General features: G+C 44.4%; 1 protein-coding gene across 3 annotated transcripts in view; it reads left to right on the top strand.

The window, feature by feature from the left end:
* The window catches only part of MTUS2 (microtubule associated scaffold protein 2), a 350,179-nt gene that overhangs the window by 148,537 nt on the left and 177,152 nt on the right, over window positions 1-24,490 (top strand). For all 3 annotated transcript variants that reach the window (XM_039255683.1, XM_039255679.1, XM_039255682.1), the window contains one exon: window positions 21,572-21,733. In XM_039255683.1, coding sequence (XP_039111614.1) covers window positions 21,572-21,733 — 162 coding nt within the window. The remainder of the gene's footprint in view (window positions 1-21,571; window positions 21,734-24,490) is intronic.

The raw sequence follows: 24,490 nt of genomic DNA, 5'->3' as shown, positions 1-24,490 counted from the left end.
TAAAACTTACCATGTTAGCCCCTTTTAAATGTACAGTTCAGTAAAATTAAGTATATTCATACTGTTCTACAACTATCACCACCATCCATCTCCAGAACTTTTCCATCTTCTGGAACTGAAACTCTGTCCCCATTAAACTCTAACTTCCCCTCTCCTGTCCCCCCAGCCCCTGGCAGCCATCAGGGGTTCTACTTTCAATCTTGGGGAATTTGACTGTTCTCGCTACCTCCTAGAAATGGCTTATTCACTTGGCCAATCTTGAATCACTTCAAGATTCATCCGTGTTGTGGCATGTATCAGGATTTCATTCCTTTTTAAGACTGATTAATATTCCATTGTATCACGATGGAAAATGCCACATTTTTGCTGTCCATTCATCTGTCTGTGGATGTGTGGATTGTTTCCACATTTGGCTATAGTGAATGATGCTGCTATGAACATGGGTGTCCAAATATCTGTGCAGGTCCCTGCTCTCTCTTTTTCTGGGTTCCTATACCAAAGTAGAATTACTGGATCCTAGGGCAGTTCTGTGTTTAACTTTTTGAGGGACCTCCCTACTGTTTTGAGGTTTTAATGAGAAATTAGAACAAAACATTTGGAATCCTTCTGAACTTGGCAGTCCAAGCTTCAGATGGAAATAAAACGAACTGGTCCCCCAGGCTCTAGGGTCTCAGCTCTTGTCTACACTAATTTTACTGGTTTAATAATCCCCTTTCTCCAAATTAGCGGAGAAGTACTTCCAAGGCATGGCTGTAGTCGGAGCATGAGATACTCGTTTACATGAACACATTGTGTTTTCTGATTGAGTTCTCAAACTGGGTCCTGTTAAATCATAACATAACCAAATGATGGTAATAATATATAAACAGAAACCTTTGGGACTCACCCCCTTAATTGGCCTTCTCTAGGAGTGGGGCTGAGTGTGCTGGCCACAGAGTGAGAGATGACACATGTTGAGAAAAGGTGAGTGACCAGAGAGGACACATTGGTTTGAAATGAAGTAAGATGGTAGGTGTTGCAAGAAAATGTCTTTATTTAAAAAATTTTTTTTAATGTTTGTTTATTTTTGAGAGAGAGGGAGACAGAGCACAAGCAGGCAAAAGACAGAGAGAGATAAAGAGAGAGGGAGGCACAGAATCTGAAGCAAGCACTGGGCTCTGAGCTGTCAGCACTGAGCCCGACTCAGAGCTTGAAGCCACAAATCACAAGATTATGACCTGAGCTGAAGCTGGACACTTAACCAGCTGAGCCACCCAGGAGCCCCAAAAATTTCTTGATGAGCTAAAGCAAGAAGGACATTCTGCCACAGAGAGAATTGGATATGTAGACTAAATGTGCCCCTTGGGACTTCCTGCTGTTAACACCTCATTTTACATATTGGGTTTTTCACCCCATTTTTTCTGAGGCTTTTGTCCTGGATCCTTTTCTCTTCTTCCAACAATCTTCTCTATTCAGCAGCTTCACAGAGATTTCTGTTCACTGCTCACTCCCAGTCTCCTTCCTCTAGCCTAGTGTCTGTTCTGAGCGTCTTCATTTTGATAACGTTTTATGAGACCCCACTGTGTGTCAGGCACAGTTCTAGGTGCTGGGATGTGGCAGCGACCAAAGCAGATGTGGGTCTCGCCCTGGGGGACGGCTGTGGTAGCAGAGGTTACAGCCGGCTGGGGGAAGGTGCTTCGGGAGGATAGCCCAGGGAGGCTTCCCTGAGGGTGGAAGGTCTGAGCAGATGCCGGATGTTCGTCTCAGCATTTCTGTCTGAACGACACCGAGCCTCTGAAACTCATTCTGCCCGAAGTTGAATTCACAACCTGCCCTCTTTCCCTGCCCTCCTTCCTTGCCGTGGAACGTTTTGTCAAAGTGAGTGGCGTTCCCGTCCGCCAGGCTGTTTAAGGCAAACTCTTGGGATACGTCGGCCAGAACTTTCCAGCCACCACGTCTGATCACCACTAGTTCCTGCCCGTTCTGCCTGCTGTGTGTTCTGTGAGCCTGCCTCCCGTCTGTGTGTCCCCTCAGGACTGGACCACCTCTCTCCATATCCAGAACCACCCCCTCCTGTCGCCTCACCACACGCAGAACGTCTTTGAAAAATGCGCATTAGCTCAAGTCCCTCCTCCACAAGAACTGATAGCTCTTAGGTTAAAAGCCAAATATATAGGCCTGTTGGTCTAGGCCCCGCCTCCTTACCAGACCCAGACTCACCCAGCACCACTGCCATCCTTGGTGCCTCCATTGCCTGATCCTGTCTCAGGACCTTTGCACATGCCACCCCATCTGCCCGAATGCTTCCCACCCTATTCACTTAGCTAACCTCATCCCTCACATTTCAGTGTAAATGTGACTTTTGGAGAGTCTTTCCAGACCTTCTCCACCCCAAAATTAGGCTAGAATTTATAGTTACTCTTTCCCCAAATCTCTTGTACTTTGACTCCATAGGCTTTACCATTTCATTCATCTGTTCGAGAGATATTTAACAGATGTCTTCGATGAGCCAGGCAACTTCTAGGTGCTTGAGATGTATCAGTGAACAAAATAGACAACATCCTTGTAGACCTCCATTCTAATCAGAGGAGCCCCCCACAAATAAATAAACATCATAAAGCCAGAAATGCTATCGCCTATTAGAAGGTGAGCCAGGCTCTGGAAAAGAAATAGAGCAAGTAGGGACTTCGGGTAGAGACAAAGTTGGGGGGTCTACCTGGGGGTAATTTCAAGTGTTACCATATGTGTAATGTCTTCCTTGGTGGATGTGTGGCTGCACCGGGGCTTGCAGTCTGTGGTCTTCCCCAGGCACAGAGGAGGGTCTGTGGAATGAGGTGAACCAGAGAGTGAATGAATGAATAAACAAACAGCAAACACGAAGACAGAGAGAGAATGGCTTGGACCCAGACCAGGACTGTGGGATGGAATGGAAGAATGGATTCGAGAACTATTGACTGCAGGCACAGGCAGCAGTATTTGGCCATCCAGCTGACTTGACCTGCCATGGTACAGGGTAGTGGTTACATCTCACACCTCAAGGGCTCCATCTCTGGAAGGCTGGGGCTCCGTGCCCACCGGCTGCTGCGTTGGGGAAGCTAGATATCGGAAATGTTTAGCCTTCTCCTCATGTCATTAGCATGGGCAGGGGGATTTCCCTTCTAAGAAGAATTTTCCAGTCCTACTCCGGTTTAAAAGTAAGTGCCTCTTAACTCCTCTAAACCTCCAGTCCATTTAGCTCTCTGTGTCTTCACCAGCAAGTCCCTCCTTGTGACAAGGAAATAGAGAAGCGCTTCACGGAATATGAAAACACTGCCAGCTCAGATTACCTCCACCTCAGCACACTCTGCGTGTTTTCAACTTTTTGTACCATTGATCCCGAAATATAAACCTGCCAGCCGAGCCAGGAGTCAAACCATGTAATCATAGACCACTCGCTTTCCTCCATCTCCCTCTCTCTCCCCTGTTCAGAGTTTTTAAAGTTATAATACCCATGCCTCCACTTTAAAAGTTGGGTTTTTTTGTCCACAGAATTGCTTACTTGAATTAAATATGTTCTTTGCTTTTTTTTTTTTTTTAATCCTGTGAGATGCCAAGTTCTGAGTAGTCCCTCGCTTACCAGCAAAAAGATTTCTGTTCCCGCTTGCATCAGCATTAAGCTGTTCCCAGGTGAATATTTTCTGAATGCAACCTCTGTCATTGCACCCCTCCCCCCCCCACCCCCGCCCAGCTGGAGATACACGTCAGTGGAATTGGTGAAGAGAACCACATCCTGGGAGCACAGTGGAGATGGAAGGGATGGGGTGGGGGCAAGAGTGAGGAATAAGCCTCCCACCCCCGGCCTTTGTTTGGGGGATTAATCCTGGGGCTTTTTCATTTCAGACAAGGTTAAGTCAGGATTTCCTCCTCTGTTGCATGAGTTTTATTAGGATTGCCTGCAGCCCCCTCTGGTCCATCTGTCAAACTGTCATCGCAGAATTGAAATTCTGACTGTTGACACCCGTGGGTAAAGGAACTCCCCCATATTCAACATTGGTTCTCAGTTTCCTCTGGCTCACTTGATGGCATCGTTCCATGATGCTTATACACTTTGTCTAGAAGATCAGATCAAAGGCTAAGTAACACTGTAAGAAAGTCAAGACATCTCTAAGGACCAAATCTTTAAAATCCCAGGATGTACCCTTTAGGATCTGAAGAAGACAGAAGGGCACACAGTTCCGTGGTCTGTGAACCACAACTGCTCTGTGGGAGGGAGAGCGGCTGCTGGTCGTCAGCGGAGCCCGGAGCCAGCCAGAGGCCAAGGGAGCCCCGGGTGCGGGCAGCAGTATCTGGATGGTGAACCCTTTGCTGCCAGGCCCAGCGACGTCCAGTTTCCAGGCAGGCTATGTTGAAACTGTTCAAAGAACTGGGACTTTGGGTTCAGACCAGACTTGGACTTGAATACTAAATCGGCATTTACCACTTTTGTAGTGTAACGTGGTTCAGATTACCCAGCCTTAGTTTCTGTGTTTGCAAAATGAGCAGATGACAGATGGAGTTTATCCACGTAGATGCTTCATAAGAGTATTTGACAGGCATTAGCCCTTCGGTTAATATCAGCTCTTGTTTCTTCCAGGCCTTGGTGGCGGGGCAGTGACAGGCCTTCTCTTGGAAGGGACTGGAGCATTAGCATAGTATCAAGCAGTAAATCAGAAATGGAAGGTACTTGTTGGGTGTCCCAGCTGTGTATAGACTTGATCAAGATGGTGGTCAAGGGCAGTGATAGTAGGGATGTGTCTTCGTGTCTGCCATGAAGAGGTGACTCTGGAGCAGGAATCTGGTGGTCACCACCAGGACATCTGGTCCTGAGCCAGCTTCCCGGGAGGCGCGGTGGTCCGTAGTGAGGCGTTGAAGAGGACCTGGGTGCCAGCTTCTGTAGGAGGAGATCGGTGAGCCTGAGCCCCGGTGCTGACAGCTCAGGGTGGGAGGGGCCGCAGCGAGGGCCACAGGCTGGGCTCAGACAGGGGGTGAGGAAGGAGGTACCTTTCATTGTCGTCATTATATTTTCATTGCCGAGGTCTTTTTCAGATCTGTACACGTATGTGGCCCTGAGAATGTTTTGAACAGAATAGACTGGTATTTTCTTTGCTAAAACCAGAGAAGGAAAGAAAGAGAAGACTTAATTCCGTCGTTCAGAAAACAAAAGGGAGGGACAAGTAGGTCATTTGTAATTGCCACGATTTGCTCCAATCTTAATTGATTCTGAATTGGCTTTATCTATAGTGAAATGAACTTTCCTCACACTCATCCAGGATCCTATCACGACTTAGGATCAGTCGAAATCAGGACTCCTGAGCACATCATAGCCCATTAAAGACTTATGCCAGCCCTATCATGGCCACATGCAATGCCACGGCCACATTTCTCACCTGCTTCTAAATGTTTCCTCCCTGAAGTTGCTTTCTTCCCACCAGGCTTTCTTGTCATTATTCCAGAACAGTTGATGTCCCCTAGCACTATTTACAATGGGTGTCACTTCACTGTGACCCTGACTCTATCTCGCTGACATACCGAAACAACTGCAAATTAGCTCCTTGCCTCTGGTCTTGTCCCGGTCAAACCCGTGTTCTCACTCCACTACAATGGTCCTCTTTCCAAAATGAACACATGACCATGTCATTCCTTTGATGAAACCCTTCAGTGGCTTTCTGTTTCCACACTCCTTAACACTCCCAGTTAGCAAGTCCAAGTGTAGGTAGATGTGCAGAGGACTCTAGTACGTCAGAGCAAGTTGGTAGGACCATTGTCTGCAGCCTTCCCAGAATGCTTTGCAACAGTTGTAATGCCTGAGCTCAGTTTTCAAGAATGAAACAGAGTTCACCTGATGGGAGGGAGTGGGAAAGACATTCTGGATAGAAAGACACACTTATTTAAAGGCAACAAAACCCCGAAACAACCCCACATGGCGTATTCACAGCGTGATTACTAGCCCAGTGTTGTTGGACTATAAGGTGCAGGGAAGGGGTGGCCCTTGAGCCTGAAGAGCTTGGATTTTACTTTATAAGAGGTGAGGAATCATTGAATGGTTGGAACCTGGGGAATGATTAGCTCTGCATTTTAGAACGAGGAGGATGGCAAAGAGACTGGAAGAGAGAAGTAAGGTAGCCTTCACTGGATATCTGCTCTGTGTCAGGAAGTCCGCTAGATGCTTTAGCTATGTTATTTCTTTAACTTTGTACCAGAATCCATTTTAAAGGTGAGGAAACTTAGATTCAGAAAGATCAACACATTTTTCTGAGACTGTTGAGTATATGTGTGCTTTCTACTAGGATTACCAACTTCAGGGGGATAGTGCTCCCTAAGTCCATGTGGGGCACTGTGGCCCAGGTGGCCCTGGTCTGTCCTTGCCTTCCCCTGAGACCACCTCCTCTCTGTATCAAGCTGGACGAGCTCTGGTCACATGTACCCGGCTGGTGCACTAACAGTCTGTAGGGATTTGCTGTTGCCACCTTACTACCAACCTAGCCACTTAAAGCAATAACTGCTTGTTAGCTCTCATATGGAAGAGTGGACTTCTCTGCTCCAGGTCTCAAAGACTGAACTTGAAGTGTCTGCGGTGGGGGGGAGCACCTGGGTGGCTCAGTCACTTGAACATCCAACTTCGGCTCAGGTCATGATCTCACAGTTCATGAGTTTGAGCCTGGCATGGGGCTCACTGCTGTCAGAGCAGAGCCCTCTTCTTTGGATTCTCTGTCCTCCCCACCTACTGCCTCTCTTTCTCATTCAAAAATAAACCTTAAAAAAATTTTTTTTAAATGTGTGCAGAGAGCTAAGCTCTCCTGTCCTGGCTCTGGGGAAGAGTTCACTTCCCAGCTCATGCAGTTGTTGACAGAACTTACTTCTGTGCCAGTAGGGGACTAAAGTCCCCCTTTCTTGCCAGCTGTCAGTCAGGAACTACCCTCAGCAACCAGAGGCTGCCCTCATTCCTTGCTGCAGGTCCACTCCAGCTCCAGGCCATCGACAGTGGATTGGGTCCGTGTCATGGTTTGAATCTCTTGACTTTTTCTTTCGCCTCACGCTGGAGAAAACCCTGCACTTTTTTTTTTTTTAATTTTTTAACGTTTATTTATTTTGAGAGAGAGAGAGAGAGCGTGAGCAGGGGAGTGTAAGAGAGAGAGACACACACAGAATCTGAAGCAGGCCCCAGGCTCTGAGCTGTCAGCACAGAGCCTGACTCAGGGCTCGAACCCATGAGCGAGATCATGACCTGAGCTGAAGTCAGATGCTCAACTGACTTAGGCACCCAGGGGCCCCAGAAAACGCTGTGCTTTCAAGGGCTGCTGTGATTAGGTCAGGCACATCAAGATAATCTCCATTTCCTAATGGCCATTGTGCCCTGTAACATGACCCAGTCGTTGGAGTAGAATCTGTCCTACTCACCATCCTGGGGGTTGTGCAGGGAGTGCACTCCAGGGCTCCGAAGTCCTGAGAAAGGTCTTAGGACCCTGCCCACCACACACACTGTGGTTGTATTTACGGTCAGCATTTGCCACTATTTAAAATAAAAAGTTTCCTCCCTGGAGTTTTCTTCCAGCCCAGGGTTTTGTTCCTATCTGCTGCCTAGCACTTCCTTCCAGAAGCCTCCTTAGGGAAGGAGACCTTGACAGGTGTTGAATTTCATAAATATTTTAGGGAACAATTTATTCCATGCCTGGCTTAAGCCCCAAGGCTGCAGACTGGCCCCTTCTTTCCTTTCTGTGTACACGGCCTTTGGTATCTTACCATTCAGGCTGGAAAACAAAGGAGGTCCCAGCATTATTCCCCATACCTACCTGGCCCGCGGCTACTGACCCTTAATTAAGGTGAAGCTTTCTCAGGATTTTGTTTTCTTCAGCCATATATTATGACTAATGAAGAATCTAGTTTATACTATGGATTAAAATGTTTCCTCTTGTAAACCTTAATGTATGAACTTTAAGCTCTGTGAATAATATTTATACTTGTCCTCTATTTACAAACATCCTTCAGTTTTCTAGATTTTTTTAAATGTTTATTTATTTTACGGAGACAGAGAGATAGATGGGGGCATGGGGAAGCAGAGAGAGAGGAAGACACAGAATCCGAAGCAGGCTCCAGGCTCTGAGCCATCAGCACAGAGCCCAACATGGGGCTTGAACCCATGAAGGGCAGGACCTTGACCTGGACTGAAGTCAGACTCTACTGACTGAGCCACCCAGGCACCCCTTCTAGATCTTTTTTTAAGAGCAAAAACAAAAAGCTTAAAGGAACTCATCAGCTGGTCCTTGCTCAGGTTTGGGGCTGAGCAGAAGGCATAATTGTGTGCTGACAGTGGATCCCAGCACAGATGGTGGGATGCCCTGTCCCCCAGAGATGCAGGGAGGCCCCGGCTATTTGCTGTGCCTGGTGGGCACCCTCACAGTCCTGTAGCGCAAGCCTGACTCTCTTGGAGGACCCAAAGGGGGATAGGAGCATGCACAAGATCTGAAGTTCTTGGGAGCACAAGCTTGCTATCAGAGATTCCTAAAATCCAGAAGGGAAGAGACAGACCAGGCTTCAGTGCCTCTGGCCTAGTGTGGCGGCTACTGGCACCTTCCACAAGGGATTTCCCTGTGGGAAGAGACCAGCTTAAGCCTTTGCTTGTAGCTCACGAAATCTGAAGGCTGTAAAGGGATTATAAAGTCCATTTATTAGGCTGTTTATGATAATTTGCAAAAAACAGTTTGAATGATGTTTGCTTGAGTGATCTTATGATGGGTTTTTAAATAGTGGAGATTTTATTTGGCATAAATGATGGTGGAGACAGCAGGCACCAGACGCAGCTTAACCCATAAAAAAGAATGGAACTAGGACTTCCAATTCTTGAAACTTTGCCTTAGAAAAGACTTTCAGGAAGAGGATTGTGTTCATAAACTAAGGAATGAGCATAATGTTTTTCAGAACCTTGGAGAGGGGAGCCTGCCATGTATTTAGTGCTTACGGTGTATGAGATATGATACGTGTGATCTGGTGGTCCCACTGCTTGCTGGGGTCCCAGAAGTGCTTGCTCCTCTGATGTTACAAATGAGGACACACGTGAAAAAAAAGTTAACAACTGACTCAAGGCTGCCATGTTCTCAGTGCTGTAGCAGCACCTCCCACGGGGTTCAGGGACCATGGTCCCCTTTCATCCAAGGCAATAAATAGCTGAAATCCACAGGCAGCCATAGGAAAGAAAAGGAGAACTCTATTCCTTTTGTTTTGTTCTGAAAGTCCAGCAATTTTGGTGCTTTAAAAAGTGCTTAATTCTCAGTGGGATTCTTCTAAGGAGTGACGTACTCTCTATTAAATAACCATGATGGCTTAAACTCCTCAAAGAGCACCACCAGTTGTCTCCTACTGGGGTTCTCCCCATGCAATTTCTTTTTTAAGAAAAGACATTTTTCAGTGTTTGTTTATTTTGAAGACACATAGAGAGAGTGTTGACAGGGGAAGGGCAGAGAGAGAGGGAAACACAAAATCTAAAACAAGCTCCAGGCTCTGAGCTGTCAGCACAGAGCCTGACATGGGGCTTGAACCCACAAGAGATCATGACCTGAGCTGCAGTCAGACGCTTAACTGACTGAGCCACCCAGACGCCCCTCCCCATGCAATTTCAGTTGAAATCAGTTGCTCTTTATGTTCTCAAGGTATTTTTATTTGGACTCTAGTACAGCAACTAGGGATTCAGGGTTTTGGACTGAGGCTGTCAGCATCCGGATGATATCAGTCCAGCTTGCCAATCTTGAATGAGATTGATCAGAGTAGTAAATATGAAAAGCAGGGGAGCTTTGTCAAAAACATTCTTAAATATCAAAGACAGCATATGCATACAGTTCTCATTTGCCTAAAGGGTTAACCAAAAATTTCCCATCAAAAATTATTAAAGAATTAGCTATCAAGCTAACCCAGCAGGATTTTAGATACTCATTTCATCTTCCACTAAGACAAGTGAGTACTGTATTTTGCCTAGATGTTTTAGTCTTTCAACTTGGAGCTGTGGGTCTCAACTGGGGATGGTTTTTGTCCCTAGAGGATATTTGGCAAGGTCTGGAAACGTATTTTGATTGTCACAGTACGGGGATGGGCAGGGAGAGAGAGTGCTATTGGATCTAGCAGATAGAGACCAGGGATATTGCTAAGCATCCTACAGTGAATGTACAGCAAAGATCCAGCGGGTCTAAGATGTACACAACTCTGGGCAAAACAGGAAGCGTCCTGAAGTTGTTGGGAAATACAACCGACATGTTGAAAGGGAAGAAAAGGAAGATGGCTATCTTCATGGACCCTGAAGGGAGAGAGTTTTCTAGCTCCAAGGAGGAGGGAGAAAATTCTTAGAGTCCAAGTGATGAATATTCTGGTGGTTTCCAAGTTGACACACCTCCTTAAAGCCAATACGCTGTTCGTTTTCCAAGAGGCTCTTCAGTTACTTCTCCCTGAAAGGTTTCCTATTCCCCAGAAGCTACTAGGTAGAAATGGTTGTTTTTAAGCATGCAAAAACCCCTAGCTGAATAGAACAATCTGGCTCCTTCCAGCAGTCCCTATAGTGCTTTAAATATATGGGAGAAGAGTTTGGGTCTCCGTTGCAGTGAGCCACTTTTCGGCATTTGACTCGGTTTCTCAGGGTTTGAACTTGGTTTGCTGCCAAAATGTGGCTCACTAAAGCAGTGTTTGACATGGAATAATCCATGAGACCCTCAGGTGCCTCGAAGCAGCTAATTAAATCTGTGACACAAAAAAGGCGACTATAATAGAGCACAAAATCTGAGCTGTAGAAATGGAACACCTAAACTTTCTTATTGCTCTATTAATAAAAGCTGATACAGAAGCCCTTGATCATTTCTATAATTTCTTCCACCCTACTAATAACTTTAGCAGAATTTAAATTGAGTTCAAATCAGATGCCCTTATCTTTTAACAACTCCTATATTAAGTATATAATTAAAATGCTCCATATTAAATATTTTCCCCAAGGTATTAACTAGTAAAAGATTCACACAGCGATGAACCAGGGTGTTCAGGGACGATGGCTCAAGCTTTTAAGCACGTCAGATAGGGAAAAGGGACTTGTTACAACTGGACTAATTGATATAAAAAAGGAACAGAAAAGGTTGCTTTTAATTACCCAAAAGTCTCTTGATGTGTCATATTAGCCCTCGGTCTTTTAAGTAACTAACCTCCATCAATATTTGATGATGTCCTCTCCTTTGCGAATGTGACTTGGTAAATATTAAAGAGAATTTCTCAAATTAAAAGTAAGCTTTAAGTCATTTATGTTCTGAGAGTTCAGAAGTCCTGTGCTGGGTGATTCTGGCTTTCATCTTCCATGGTTACTTCTGTGATTTTAAGAGAGATGGTTTTATTGCCCCTGACCTTTGCTTTCTTCGTTAAACAGCTAGATCTTAGAGTATCTCTGTTACCTAGAAGAGAATTGAGAGATGATACTATATAGATGATACTATATAGAGATGGTTTTATTGCCCCTGACTTTTGCTTTCTTTGTTAACCAGCTGGGTCTTAGAGTATCTCTGTTACCTAGAAGGGCATTGAGAGAAGATACTATATAAAAAGTAGCTTTTAACCAGGCTTTGAAGGACCAAGAGACTTGCCCATATTTCAGAATGTCACAGATCTCTCAGACGCGGAACCCAGGGGTAGCATTCACCAGGCCAAGTTTCCCTCTTATGTTTGTAAAACTATGAATCTCATTTTATCAGCTCACCTGCACCCTTACTCTTCCTATTTCCTGAGAAGAAATAGGAAAGAGGTTCTCTTTGCTGTATTAGTATGGACTCCAGAAGGAGAAGTCAAAGCTTTTCTGGAGTGCTTGGGGACTTCAGGGGGATAGAGAATTGGGGAAACAAAGGTATTTTTCTTCTCTGTGATGATTTAGTCATGATCGTTGTCAAAACAAAACACGGGGGATCATTCCTAGCCCCAGGGCCGTGAGAGGACTGTCTGCTGGAGCCTTAGGGTTGTGTGAAGGTGGAGGTGGCCGTCAAGGTCGGCATTCACTACTTGGAGAAACCATCTGTTTCTTCAAGTGATTGGCTAGGGTTAGGGAGGTCTCGAGGGTATTTCCATAGGACTTGCATGGAACAGGATCTCCTAAGATGTGGTGCCATTTGGTGTCATGTGGGAAAGATGGGGAGCTTGAAGAAAATAGCCAAGAGAGTTTCTTTTACAGATGCCGATGCTCCTACTGTTGATGACACTTAACATTTACTGAACACGAGACACTTTGCAAAGTACCATATGTGCACTTTCTTATTTAACTCTCAGATTAACAGAGGGTAAATGAATAAATAAGCCATTTCCTAAAAGAGGCTTAATGAAATTTGCTAAGAGATTATTACTAGTAAGTTTCAAATCTGGCATGGAATTTGGGAAGAGCCTGTGGTGTTCATGACTATGCTATATGGTACCCATCTTCTTCTTCTTATTGTTATCTTATGGTCAAAGCCCAGCCAAAAGAGCTGGGTCCCTGAAGCAGGAATCCAGTGGACCCAGAGGAATCTTCTCCCACCTAGCCCCTGACCTACAGAAGTGTGTCCTGCCCCCTCGTAAGGATGCGGAGTGTATGAGGGTATGTCCTCTGGTCTAGGCCTGGAATAATTTACTGGTCTCCTGGAGCACTGTGTTGAGAAAGACTCTGAGGCCACCTCCTGACTGAGTAAGAAGTAAGCATTTGCTCTGGTTCAAGAGGGAGTAGTGAAATGTACCCTATGTTTCTTTCTTTCCTTAGGACGTAGGCTCCTGGGGAAAGATGGATATAGAAAGAACCACTGTTCTCTGGCCTCTTCAGAGCCAGACCCCCAGAAGGGCTCCCAGTTAAAGCCTTGGAAAGCTATGAAGCCACAAGGGATGGGCGGCTGGAAGAAGACGGAGGAGGGGATAGACGGATGGGGCCAACGGGCTTCAAAGGAGGCTCTATGTTGGGTCAGTGGGCAGATCTCAATGATAACCATTCTCTGAGTGCTTATATGTGCCACATGCTATTCTGAACACCTTATTCTAAACACATAATAACTCTTGTAATACAATGACTCTCATTAGTAGGTACTGTTGTTATCCCCCCCACCAAATACACAATTTAAAGATGAAGAAATGAGGCACAGAGAGAGTAACAACTTGTCCCAAGTCAGACAGCTAGTAAGAAGTGGCACCAGCATTTGAACCCAGCTGGGCTTAACCACTTAACCATTAGCCTCTCAAACTTTATCCAACCTAGAGATTAAGGCTTAAGATGAGACCAAAACAAAATTTGACATGTGATCTAGAAGAAAAGTATTAGGTAAACTGTACCCTCTCTTGGGGAGAAGGGTAGTGCTGCATAGGCAGAAAGATTTCTTTTTAAAAAAAAGTTAAAGAAAAATGTTTTTATTTGAATATAGTCTACATTAGTTTCAGGTGTACAACACGGTGATTTGACAGGTTGCTACATTATGCTGCGTTTGCTCACCCCAAGTGTCACTACCACCTGTCACCTCCATCCCACGTTATTACAGTACCATCGACTTACTCCCTGTGCTGTGCCTTCCATTGCTGTGACTTACTCATTCCACAGCCAGAAGCCTGTTACCTCCAACTCCACTTTACCCTTTTTGCCTCAGCTCCGATTTTTGTTTTTCTGTTTATTGTTTTCAAAAATGCTCAGAGCCCCCCATCCCACTCCATAGACAACGCCCGCCTTTTAAACAACAAATGCCCACCACGGCCATGCTCAGGGTGACTACATTCACAGGAGCAGTTGGGGCAAGTGTGACGTTTTCCAGAGCCTGTGGGCTCAGAAGTTGGGAAAAAGTGTCTGTGAGAAGAAGCCCCTGCAGTGGGACACAGCAGCACTGAGTACTCTCTTCATTCACACAGCATTTCTCCAGCAGAGCCTTGGCTACGGCAGAGCAGGAAGTGCCCAGGGGAATCCTGCCTGCAGTTTGTACTATTCTTGTGGGAGCAGGAAGTAAGGCAGGAAAGCTAGCTGGGACCCGACAGTGGAAGAATTTAATGCCAGAGAGTGGTTGGCACTTGGAAGACTGCATCGAGCGGCTTGTGCTTTGGGAACAGTGAGGAGGGTGAACTGGGCTCGGTGGTTGGGGGAGAGGAGAGGAGCCAGCACCACCTTCTCTCCAAGAAGTCTCAAGGGACAGACCTTGGGGGTAAGTGGCGGTGGGGGGGGTACCACAGGAGCAGAGAGGGGATTTCAATCTGAAGTCCAGAATAGAAACGGAAGCACACTGACTTGCATAGGTTGATAAAAGAGAGAGAGACTCAAGGATGACTGTGGCACCCCATCTTATGTTTCTAGAATGATGATGATATCATTAATATTAATGAATAAAAGAGGTGAGGTGCTAGTGTGCAGCTGAGGGAGATGATTACTTTAAGTGTCACCCCTTCCGGGAAGCCGTCCCCAAGCACCCACTCTCCCTCACCCTTGGGTTTCCCTCTAGCTCTGCCCCTTGCGTTTCTTTCTGTCTGTCTGTGTGTTTGGGGTCTGAGTGTCCCCCCACTGGAAGGTATATGAGGACAGGACCGTGTCTGTACTGGGCCCCCTGCCTAGTGTGGAGCCTGGAAGGCTTGGCCTACTTCATTTTGACAAAAAAAAAAAAGTCTTGCTGAAATCGTAGGATGGCGGGTTTCTTTTCCTCTTCAACGCGCAACATAAAACCTACACCTGACTAAAATATGCAGAAGGTGGGAAATAAAACATTCAGTTAGTACTTTATTAAACTAAATTTTGCCACCAAGTGATAACTGCTGCTAAATCAATCAAATATGCATCAATTAGGCAATCATGCAGCCAGAACATTATACAACCTGATTGCCTGGGATTGTTAAAAAAAAAAAAAAAAATCAGTGAAGAGAGTAGTATAATCATCATAATATGAATAAATATTCAAAATCAATGAAACATGTTTCTTAAAGTTTGGCTGCAGTGCCCTGAGTATTAATAACAGCTTTGCTTTTCTTCTACAGCTTTCCTTTTGGGAACCTCATCCTCACGTCTGTCCCTCATTGCCATTCTTTCTTCTTCTTAAGATTCAGGCTAACTTCTCAGAATTCCAATGGATGAAGTAGTGAAAGAGCACATTGGAATATGGATCAGAAGCCCTAATGTCTCATCCTGACCTCAGTCATAGCCAGAGTTATCCTTTTGAGAAGCTTGAATAGGTACCGCTCCTGACTTTGCAGGGGAGTACCAGGTATCCTACCCAGCCACACCCCCTCCTCCCAGTGCCTGCCTTTAGTGCAGCCTCTTCTGGTCTGAATTTGCATGTGTCTTCCTGTGTCTGTCCTGTAGGACCAGAGCAGCTCCGACTTAACACCTGATTTTGTGAGAGTAGATGAGAGGCGTGAAGGGGCTTAGGGAGGGATCAAGTGTCATCCTTCTCCCGCGGGAACTTGTTCTGCTGTGTCGTACAAGAGTGTGTTGCCCTGAGCCCCTACAGCACTCTGTAGTCCCACTGGCAATGTGTGGCAGGTTCCAGGTCCCCCGCATCTCCGCCAACACTTGCTATTGTCTGTATTTTTTATTATAGCCTCTCCCAGGTTCACAGTGGTTGCTTTGATTTGCATTTCCCTAGTGTCGAAAGACGCTGGGCATCTTTTCATCTGCTTGTTGGCTACTTGTATATATTCTTTGGAAGAAATGTCTATTTAAATTCTGTGTTCATTTTTATTTGAATTATTTGTCTTTTTTATTGTTGGGTTGTAAATCTCCTTTATGTCTTCTGGATCCTAGACCTTTTCCAGATAAGTGATTTGAAAAATTTTTTTTTGATTCTGTAGGCTGTCTTTTCACTTTATTAATAGTGTCTTCTGGGGTGCCTGGGTGGCTCAGTTGGTTAAGTGTCCAACTTCGGCTCAGGTCATGATCTCACAGTTCATGGGTTCGAGCCCCGCGTCGGGCTCTGTGCTGACAGCTCAGAGCCTGGAGCCTGTTTCAGATTCTGTGTCTCCCTGTCTCTCTGACCCTCCCCTGTTCATGCTGTCTCTCCTTCTTTCTAAGAAATAAATAAAACATTAAAAAATAATAATAATAAAAGTGTCCTCTGATGCACATAGGCTTTTATTTTGATGAAATCTTATTTATCTATTTTTTCTTTAGTTACTTGTGCTTTAGGTGTTATATCTAAGAAACTATTATCTAGTCCCAAGGTCATTAAGATTTACATCTATGTTTTCTTCTAAAAAATATGTAATCTTAGTGCTTACATTAGGTCTTTGACCCATTTGATTTTTTATTTATTTTTATGTTTATTTTTGAGAGAGAGACAGAGTGTGAGCAGGGAGGGGCAGAGAGAGAGGAAGACACAGAATCTGAAGCAGGCTCCAGTCTCTGAGCTGTCAGCACAGAGCCCAACGCAGGGCCAAAACCCACGAACTGTAAGATCATGACCTGAGCTGAAGTCGGATGCTCAACCAACTGAGCCACCCAGGTGCCCAGATCCATTTTAAATTGGGTTTTGCATATGGTGTGAGGTAGTCATCCAACTCCATGAAATTTTGATGGACTTGATCTACTAGCTCAGGGAAGTAAGTACTGTGGGTAATGAACTCTAGGAGCCATCTTGGAGAGAGAGGAGAGTAATCACCTTCTTCTAGGATTTAGTGCTGAACAAGCAGTTGTCCTGGTGGTTTAAAGAGAAAAATACAGTGCAATTAGGTTTACAGTGTCAACTGGACCCAGCTGGACTCTGTAACCATGCAGAACATACACCTTGCACACTCTCACGCTCTCATGAAGGAGATCTTACCTTCCAAGCAGGAAGAGGATGATAGGATGATTTGGATATCTACAAAAGATGGCCACTGTCCAGCAGTGAAATAGCAGGCTATTGTCCTTTAGTTACTGCAGTCGGAGGAACACCTGCACACATCAGCGATAATAACATGACAAGTTCAGGGGGTACCACTGGGCACTAAAAAAGGAAGGACTTGAGAAGAACAAGCTGGCAACTCACAAAGTTAAGAATGGCATAGAGAAATTCCCTTTATGACATTGACTGTTTAATAACATTGTTTTCTTTCCTCCCTACGTCGTACCCCTCAGCACATTTATTAGCCCTTTCCTCCGTGGTCTCTTACATTTCTGCAAATCTTCCGAACAGAGGTATTGACAGCCCTACCCACTAAAGGCCGATACTGCTTCAGCCCAAAATATTCCCACAAATTTTGATCCCCTAAGGAGTACAGCTGCTGCTTTTTAGAACTACTGATTTGGTGTTTGCTCTTTCATGGAACTCTGCCTTCTTTGTATCTCTCTCCTCTAACATGGCACCTCTAGTAGACTTGGTGCTCAGCATATGTCTGCTGATCTTGAGTGAAATCTGTGCTTCCTCTTCCTTAGGTTATGTTGCAGTTCAGAAAAAAAGATTTAATTGTATCTACTGGATATCCTGACCACTTTTCTTGGAACTTGACAAGTAGACTGTAGAATGTATATGTAAGAGAAAAAGTCAAGGATATTTGAGTCAAGACCACTGTAAAGTGAAAGAACAAAGTTGGAGGTACTTGTCTTATACTGGTTCCATATGCCAATACTTGTCTTACGCGATAGTAAATAATTGCAGTCTGGTGTTGGTATAGCGACAGAGGAAGAGATCAGTGAGACAGAATATAGAGTTCAGAAATGGAGCCTCGTACAGCAGGGTGGATAGGTGTTCACCAAATGATTTCCCTTCTCTCCTAGGCATAAAGTGAACTTACGTTTCCCAGCCAGTGGACTTATGGCCGAAGTGATTCACTCCACTTCTAGGCCTGACCCATAAATCCTTCCATGAACAATTTATTTTCTCCCCAGCTGCATGTGACTGTTGAAAGATGCAGGAGAGAGCAGGAGCATGAGATGGAAGGAGCCAGAGTCCCTGAGTGGAGCAGAGCTCCCCAGGACAGCAGATCATCCGGATTACCTGTGTGAGGTGATTCATGATTGAGAGATAAATGACTGAAATTTGGGGGCTGTTAGCTTACTGAATAATCAGGCCTGTATGGAAGGCTGACCCACAACCGCTGGCAGTGAAGGCACTGCAGGAGAGGTGGACAGTCCAGTGTACAGGGCTGGGACAGTTGGCTGTCTGTATAGAAACAGCAGCAGCAAATTCAGTCCCTACTCCATGCTCCATCCCAGATGCACTGATCTAAAGTGAAAAATAAAGTTTTAAGCCATTTAGAAGAATGCACAGAAGAACATCTTTATTATCTCAGGTGGAGACAGAAAAGCTAAGATGTATAAGGTATCAATCAAGTGGAGAAAGACTGAGAAAAATCAACTGCCTTAAAATGAAAGACTCCTGAATAAAGACACTGTAACTGGGGGGGGGGGGGGTGGGGGGGCAACTCATAGCCTAGGAGAATATTTAAAATATATACCAATAAAGGATCAGTATCCAGAATATTTAAAAAAAAAAAAAAAAACCTCCTCTATGTCAATTAGAAAGGCAAAATAGAAAAAATGGGCAGAGGTTATGAGCAGGCATCTTATAGAAGAAAAAATATGAATAGCTAATAACTATATGAAAAACATGTTCCAACTCCCTGCCTGCCTGAGACCAATAAATTAAAACCAATTTCATTAACTAATCAAAGTCTAACAGTCATGACCTGTGATGAGTGTGAATTGCAACAAGCAATTGGAAAGCCGTTTTGAACATCTGGGAAAGTTAAATATGCTTATGCCCTGTTTTCTAACAGTTTCAGCCATGCTGGAACCAGTGATGTTCAGTATCTCTCAGGCATGGTGGTCCCTTCTGTTCTTATTCTCGCCTTTTCCTTTGCCTCAGGTAGTTCAACACATGTTTGAAGGACAATCATACTGTATCTCTTTAGTCTTACATCCTGTAGTGGCTACCAGATTTATTTCAGTCCTTTCCTTCCTTCTCACTTAGAGCAGCCCATCTGATATCAATCTCTGGATACTTTGCAAAGTCCTATGAAAAACTGATTTGCCGTAAAGACCGGCCACTGAATTGAAAACTAACCTGTGTGTGTTCCTAACACGGGAGAGCCTAGTATGCACCAGACACCATGCTGTTTTCTTGTGTGAACGCATGGCATTAACATTTAAAACTCCACTTACATGAGCTCTTACACTTCCCACGATAGCTCTGTGTGGTCCATGCTCCGTGTCCCCACTTGCCAATGAAGAAACAGGTGCAGAGAGGTGAAGGCGAAGGAGGTGGTATCCACACTCTGGTTGTTCTGCTTCCCGGTCTGCACCATTTACCCGGGTGCTAACCTGGGTGCTTCAGGCCAGATCCAGGCTGGTTCACAGTGAGGGGACTGGATTAGACACATGAAGCACTTCCACCGACTGAATCCTCTGGAACATTTTCTGGGCTCACACAAGCCGTTTGTTTATTTCCATTTGTTTTCTTCCTCTTATCAAGCAGTGGTTTAATGTTGCCTGCATTGTGACGTACCCAGAGCATTTATAGAATTTAGCAGCAATTCCCAAATTCTGAGTACTTTTTCATTGACTAAAAAATGAGTCTTTAATCACTGGCTGACTTAAGCTGGTTTTCAAAGAGTGATACTATTAACTGCCAGCTGTATCCCACAATGATGGATAAGAATAGTGCTCTATTTTATTTTACGTTCTTTTCTTTTTTGTTAATTCAGACCATGCTCAGAGGAGAGTATATCACCCACATAGATTCCTTGACACTTTGTACTTCAAACAGATGAATTACTTCCCAGCCTGGAAAGTCGCCAAATCTCTAAATTGGCATGTTCTCTGAATAATAAAATTCACGTAAGAGGATGATGCCAGGTGGAAGAGGATTTGATAAAAGGGCATTTGAACTTTACAAATGACACAAAATATTTCCCTTCTTAAGAAACTTTAATAAGTAAAAAAGACTCTGTGTGAAACTTTTTATGTTCAATTCCGCTTCCACTACACATTTTAGTGATAGATTATTCTGGCTGTACATCAGCAGTAGGCTAAGCAGTAGATAATTCCAGCTGAAATGTATCTAGTGGCTGAGCCCCCTCCTTCCATCTGAATGTCCTACCTCCAGACACTCTTTCTAGAATTGGACCCGTGAGCCCCTTGTATGGTTCAGAAGCTAAGACTCCTTGCTTCGTAGGTGTGTGGCATCCCTTTTCCTGACGAGGTTTTTGGATCAATCATGTGCTTTTTTTATCTGATATTCAGGATACAGTGCAGATCCTTTTGGTGAAGTTTCAATGCATTTGTTGTTTGCATAGATCAAAAGCATTCTCCTAGCCCAGTTTAGAACTATTTTAAACCTTGCACCAACCTTAAAAGAACCATAGGACGTACGTTTTGTGCTGGGAAATGGCACATTCTTTATTTTTCCTTCCTAGATACACTTTTCTTTAGAAACAAAACAAATCTCACCAATTTTAAACAGACTTTCAGGTCTTCAGAATTTCTTACTCTAAGTGGATGCATAAAATTCCTGGATGTTTTGAACACTAAAGCCATTTGAATAATGTTATCATGCTTATGCAGGCTCTATCTAAATAGAATGTTATTCCTATCCTTTTAAGATGATGAAAACAAAAAAATTTAATCTTTCGCGAAAATTCTGTATACTTCTTCCAGCTGTCATTGCGTATTTTCCACGGTAGATGGTCACGTTTCTAACTGGATAGTTTTAATTCCAAAGGAGCAATAGTTCCATTCAGGCTCTATTTAGTGGATTAGGGCTCATAGCCATACTCAGAGGTGTGTTTAAAGGACTGATGCTTTCCCAAGGAATAAATGGTTCTGTCATTGTCTTTAAGAGATTACAGATGTATAAACCATAGTAGTTTGGGGAAGATCTAGAAAAAAACTTGGGACCACCACCACCTTGCATATTTAAACTTGACCCATGTCCCAATAAGCCGTATGTTCACAATGTCAGATCAGTCATTTATAAACAAACTGTCCTACAGACAAAAAAATCTACATATTTTTGTATTGAATGATAAACTGAAATTATCAATAAGCACCTTCTGCCTTTGCAGTAAACTAGGGTCTCATTCAGGGGCTTTGTATTTCGGTGAGGCCTCAGCTTTCTAGAAAAAAAAGCTTTGTGGGTTTCGAGGAGATTCTCTGTCCCCACAGTCCTCACCCCTCTATCTTCACCCCAAGGTAAAATAACTTGGGTAGAAGGGAGTTCTGCATAAGCTCCTTGGATCAGCCATGCATGTACGTGTCAATTCTTACTCTCACCTCTCCTGGGTCACTCACACTGGTTTTCAAAAAAAGGATTACTCATCCTCTGTGAGTTACCAAATAAACACGTATCATATACACATTATACAGTTATACATCTGCATAAGCAAATTATGTGTGTGTGCGCACACAGGTGTACAATCTTCAAAGGCTGCCCTTTTATGGAGTCCCTCGCCCAGAGGATTTGAATGACAGACTTTCCTCAGTGACTAAAGGGAGCTCTTTTCCACATCTGGTCCCAGAGAAAGGCTTTTCAAGGCCACTCACAAACCGTCAGGTCAAATTCTGAAGCAGATGACGGCATTCCGGTTGGTTGGCAGTCACAAATGGCAAGGAGGGCCCATCCATTTTTCATGAAGTTATAATTAACACCCTGTCTGCCTCCCACAGGGTCAACCTTCGGGAATGAAGACCAGCCGGCTCTGAAGGCGGCTCTGCCTTCCAAAGACACACCCAAGGGGGCCAGCCGGGCGGCCCCTCCTGCACCCTCCAGTGTGACAACGCCCCGCAGGAGTTTGCTCCCGGCGCCCAAATCCACATCTGTACCCGCTGGTAAGACCATATGAGCCTTGGAGAAGCTCCATAGCCAAGTGCCTTTTCTGCATTAAAAAGTCTTTTCAAACCCTCGTGTCCATCAGTTATGTAGATGGGATGGCAGATGAGTTTCCAGGGGCATTTAAAGTCAGTAATAACAATGATACCACTGTTTTCAAGGTACTTTCATGCATTCAGAAGTTTAAATTCTCACAGCTACCTCTCACTTCTCCCCCGACTCTTAACCCATGAGTCACACAGTTTTGATTCGGGGGGAGGGGGGCGGAGAACAACAAAAAACAAGAATCAAGCTGTGTTAAGCTGATTGGTGTTTGGCTCTGGAGGCCCATTGGACCAAATGTCTGACTGCTCCTCCGGGAGTGAGGCATGGCACCCTACAGGAGCTGCTGCTTCTAGAAGCTTCTAGAAGGATCTGGGAGCTCCCTTCCCCTTCTGGCTCCAGGCTCACACCACCGAAGTTGGAATCCAAACAAATATACCCCCGCAAACTTTTTTTTGGAAGATAACTGAGAAAATGGGAATATAGTACTAATATTTTAAGCTTGATGTGGTCATTGTGGTTATTTGTTCACAAGGGTCCTATTTTAGCCATTGACACATGAAATGATATGCTGTCTGGGATTTGCTTCAGTGTAACTTGGGATGATAGCAGGTGGGAGTCTGTGTGTTTACCAAAGAGGAAGCCCCATTGACCACACATTGCTCACTGTTGAAGCTGGTTAATAGAATATATTAAACTAACTAGACTCTCTCTCTACTTTAGTATATCCTTAAAGTGTTGTGTAATAATACAATAAAATGTGTCGACAGAGAGGCTATTTTAGTTGAAGGAGGGTTAAATGGAAATCAAGTATGTCACGTATGGTAGCAACAGTATTTAGGCCCATAAAACTTTCATTATTGGGCTACCTGGGTGGCTCAGTTAGTTAAGCATCTGACTCTTGATTTCAGGTCTGGTCATGATCTCACCATTCATGGGATCGAGCCCTGCATCTGGCTCTGTGGCACGGAGCCTCCTTGCGATTCTCTCTCTCCCTCTGTCTGTGCTCCTACTCTGCTCATGTGCGTGCGCTCTCTCTCTCTCCCTCTGTCTCTCAAAATAAATAAAATTTTTTTAAATTTTTATTATTTTTTCAAATATTTCAGCTTCATAAGGATTTTCTTAAAGCCATGTGATCTTGATAACAGGAATTCTCTTCCACTTTGTAATACTTGATAAAACATTTTAATGTACTGGATCTAATTTGGTCCCCACAGAAACCCTGAGAGGCAGGCAGAAAGATGTTCTTTCACAAAGGAGAGAAGGACAGACCACAACTCAGGGTGTGACACACTTGTCCAAGGTCATCTGATGGCATCAGAAAATAAATGTGTTGTGTATGTTTCTAGTGCTTTTTCCATAATAGTATGACTATTCAGATGGGGGGGAGGGTATCAGAATTCATCTGTCATCCACAGTATGTCTATTAACATCAAGTTCCGTGTTACCCACAAGGTAGTGGTAACAGAATAGCACCAAGGGCTTCTTGCCTCAGGCTAGGTCCTCCTTGAGATGGTCTGGTACAGAGTTCAGCTGGTGAGGCCATGACTTCTATGTGGGCTTTTGTTACTCCGGGCTCGTAGCTCAGCATACCGATACATGATCTGCAGGTTTTCCTTAAAATTCTAAATAATGCCTTTAAGAGAAGTAGGAGACTTTTCATAGAAGCTGAAATCATTGTGTGTGTGAAAACACTCACCTAGCCCTCCCCGAATGGAGACATGTGTGTGATTTTTTTCCAGAGGCAAAATTTAAGTCTGTGCTTCCTCGGTTTCTTCTTATGATAAGCCATCGCTTTCTTTGTCAACAATTCAAGTATACTTTCTTTCAAGCTGACCTACAGGGCATCCAGTAGATTTACTGGACCTGTTCTTCTAAGTTAAAAATGTTATGATGATGTGATAGTTGCTTTCTTCCCTATTCCAGACCAAAGTACATTGTATCGTGGCTCTTCCCTTACCAGTTCACTTACTGGGCTACTGAGTATCTGTTCTGGAGGTAGAATGGTCTGGAGATAGAAAAATGAGTGAGACACAGTTCCTGTCCCAGAAATGTTCACAGGCTGGTGGTAGAGAAGCACAAAGAAATAATTGCAGAAACAGTGTTATAACGAGTTATTATTCTACAGTCTAATGTGGATCATCTTCCTTGGCCTCAGCCAGCCTCATGGGGTGGTTCATGTTGGAGTGCTAGCTGGTCTAAGATATGTTCTGTCATAGCACATCTGGGAGGCTCAATCGGTTGAGCATGCAACTCTTGATTTCAGGTCATGATCCCAAGGTTGTGGGATTGAGCCCCATGTCAGGCTCCATGCTGAGTGTGGAACCTGCTTAAGATTCTCTCTCTCCCCCTCTACCCCTCTCCCCAGCTCGTGCCCTCTCCCTCTCTAAAATAAAAAATTAAAAAGGAAAGAAAAAGATATGTTCTTTCCTTTCCCCATCCATCAAGAATACGAGATCAGTGAGGGAGAAGCCATACTTGCTTTGTTGCCCAGCTAGGGTAAGGAGCCCACACACATTGCTTAAAATCCCAGAGAAAATGGAATCGAGATGTCAGGGAAAGGTATGGTTCAGGAAAATGAAGTGAGAAGCTCATTTTAAAGATTTCAGGACTTGGCCTTCCAAGTTTGATCTAATTCCAACACTGAAGGCTTTCTTGTATTTCAAAGTTATTGCTAAAAGATGAATTTTATCTCTGTGTGTTAGCTTTGGATT

This window comes from Hyaena hyaena, unplaced genomic scaffold (assembly GCF_003009895.1).
Source record: "Hyaena hyaena isolate Hyena2069 unplaced genomic scaffold, ASM300989v1 scaffold_11, whole genome shotgun sequence".
In the NCBI taxonomy this organism is placed as follows: domain Eukaryota; kingdom Metazoa; phylum Chordata; class Mammalia; order Carnivora; family Hyaenidae; genus Hyaena; species Hyaena hyaena.
Note: the sequence above shows the minus strand (reverse complement) of the source record. Positions and strands in the feature narration are given on the sequence as shown.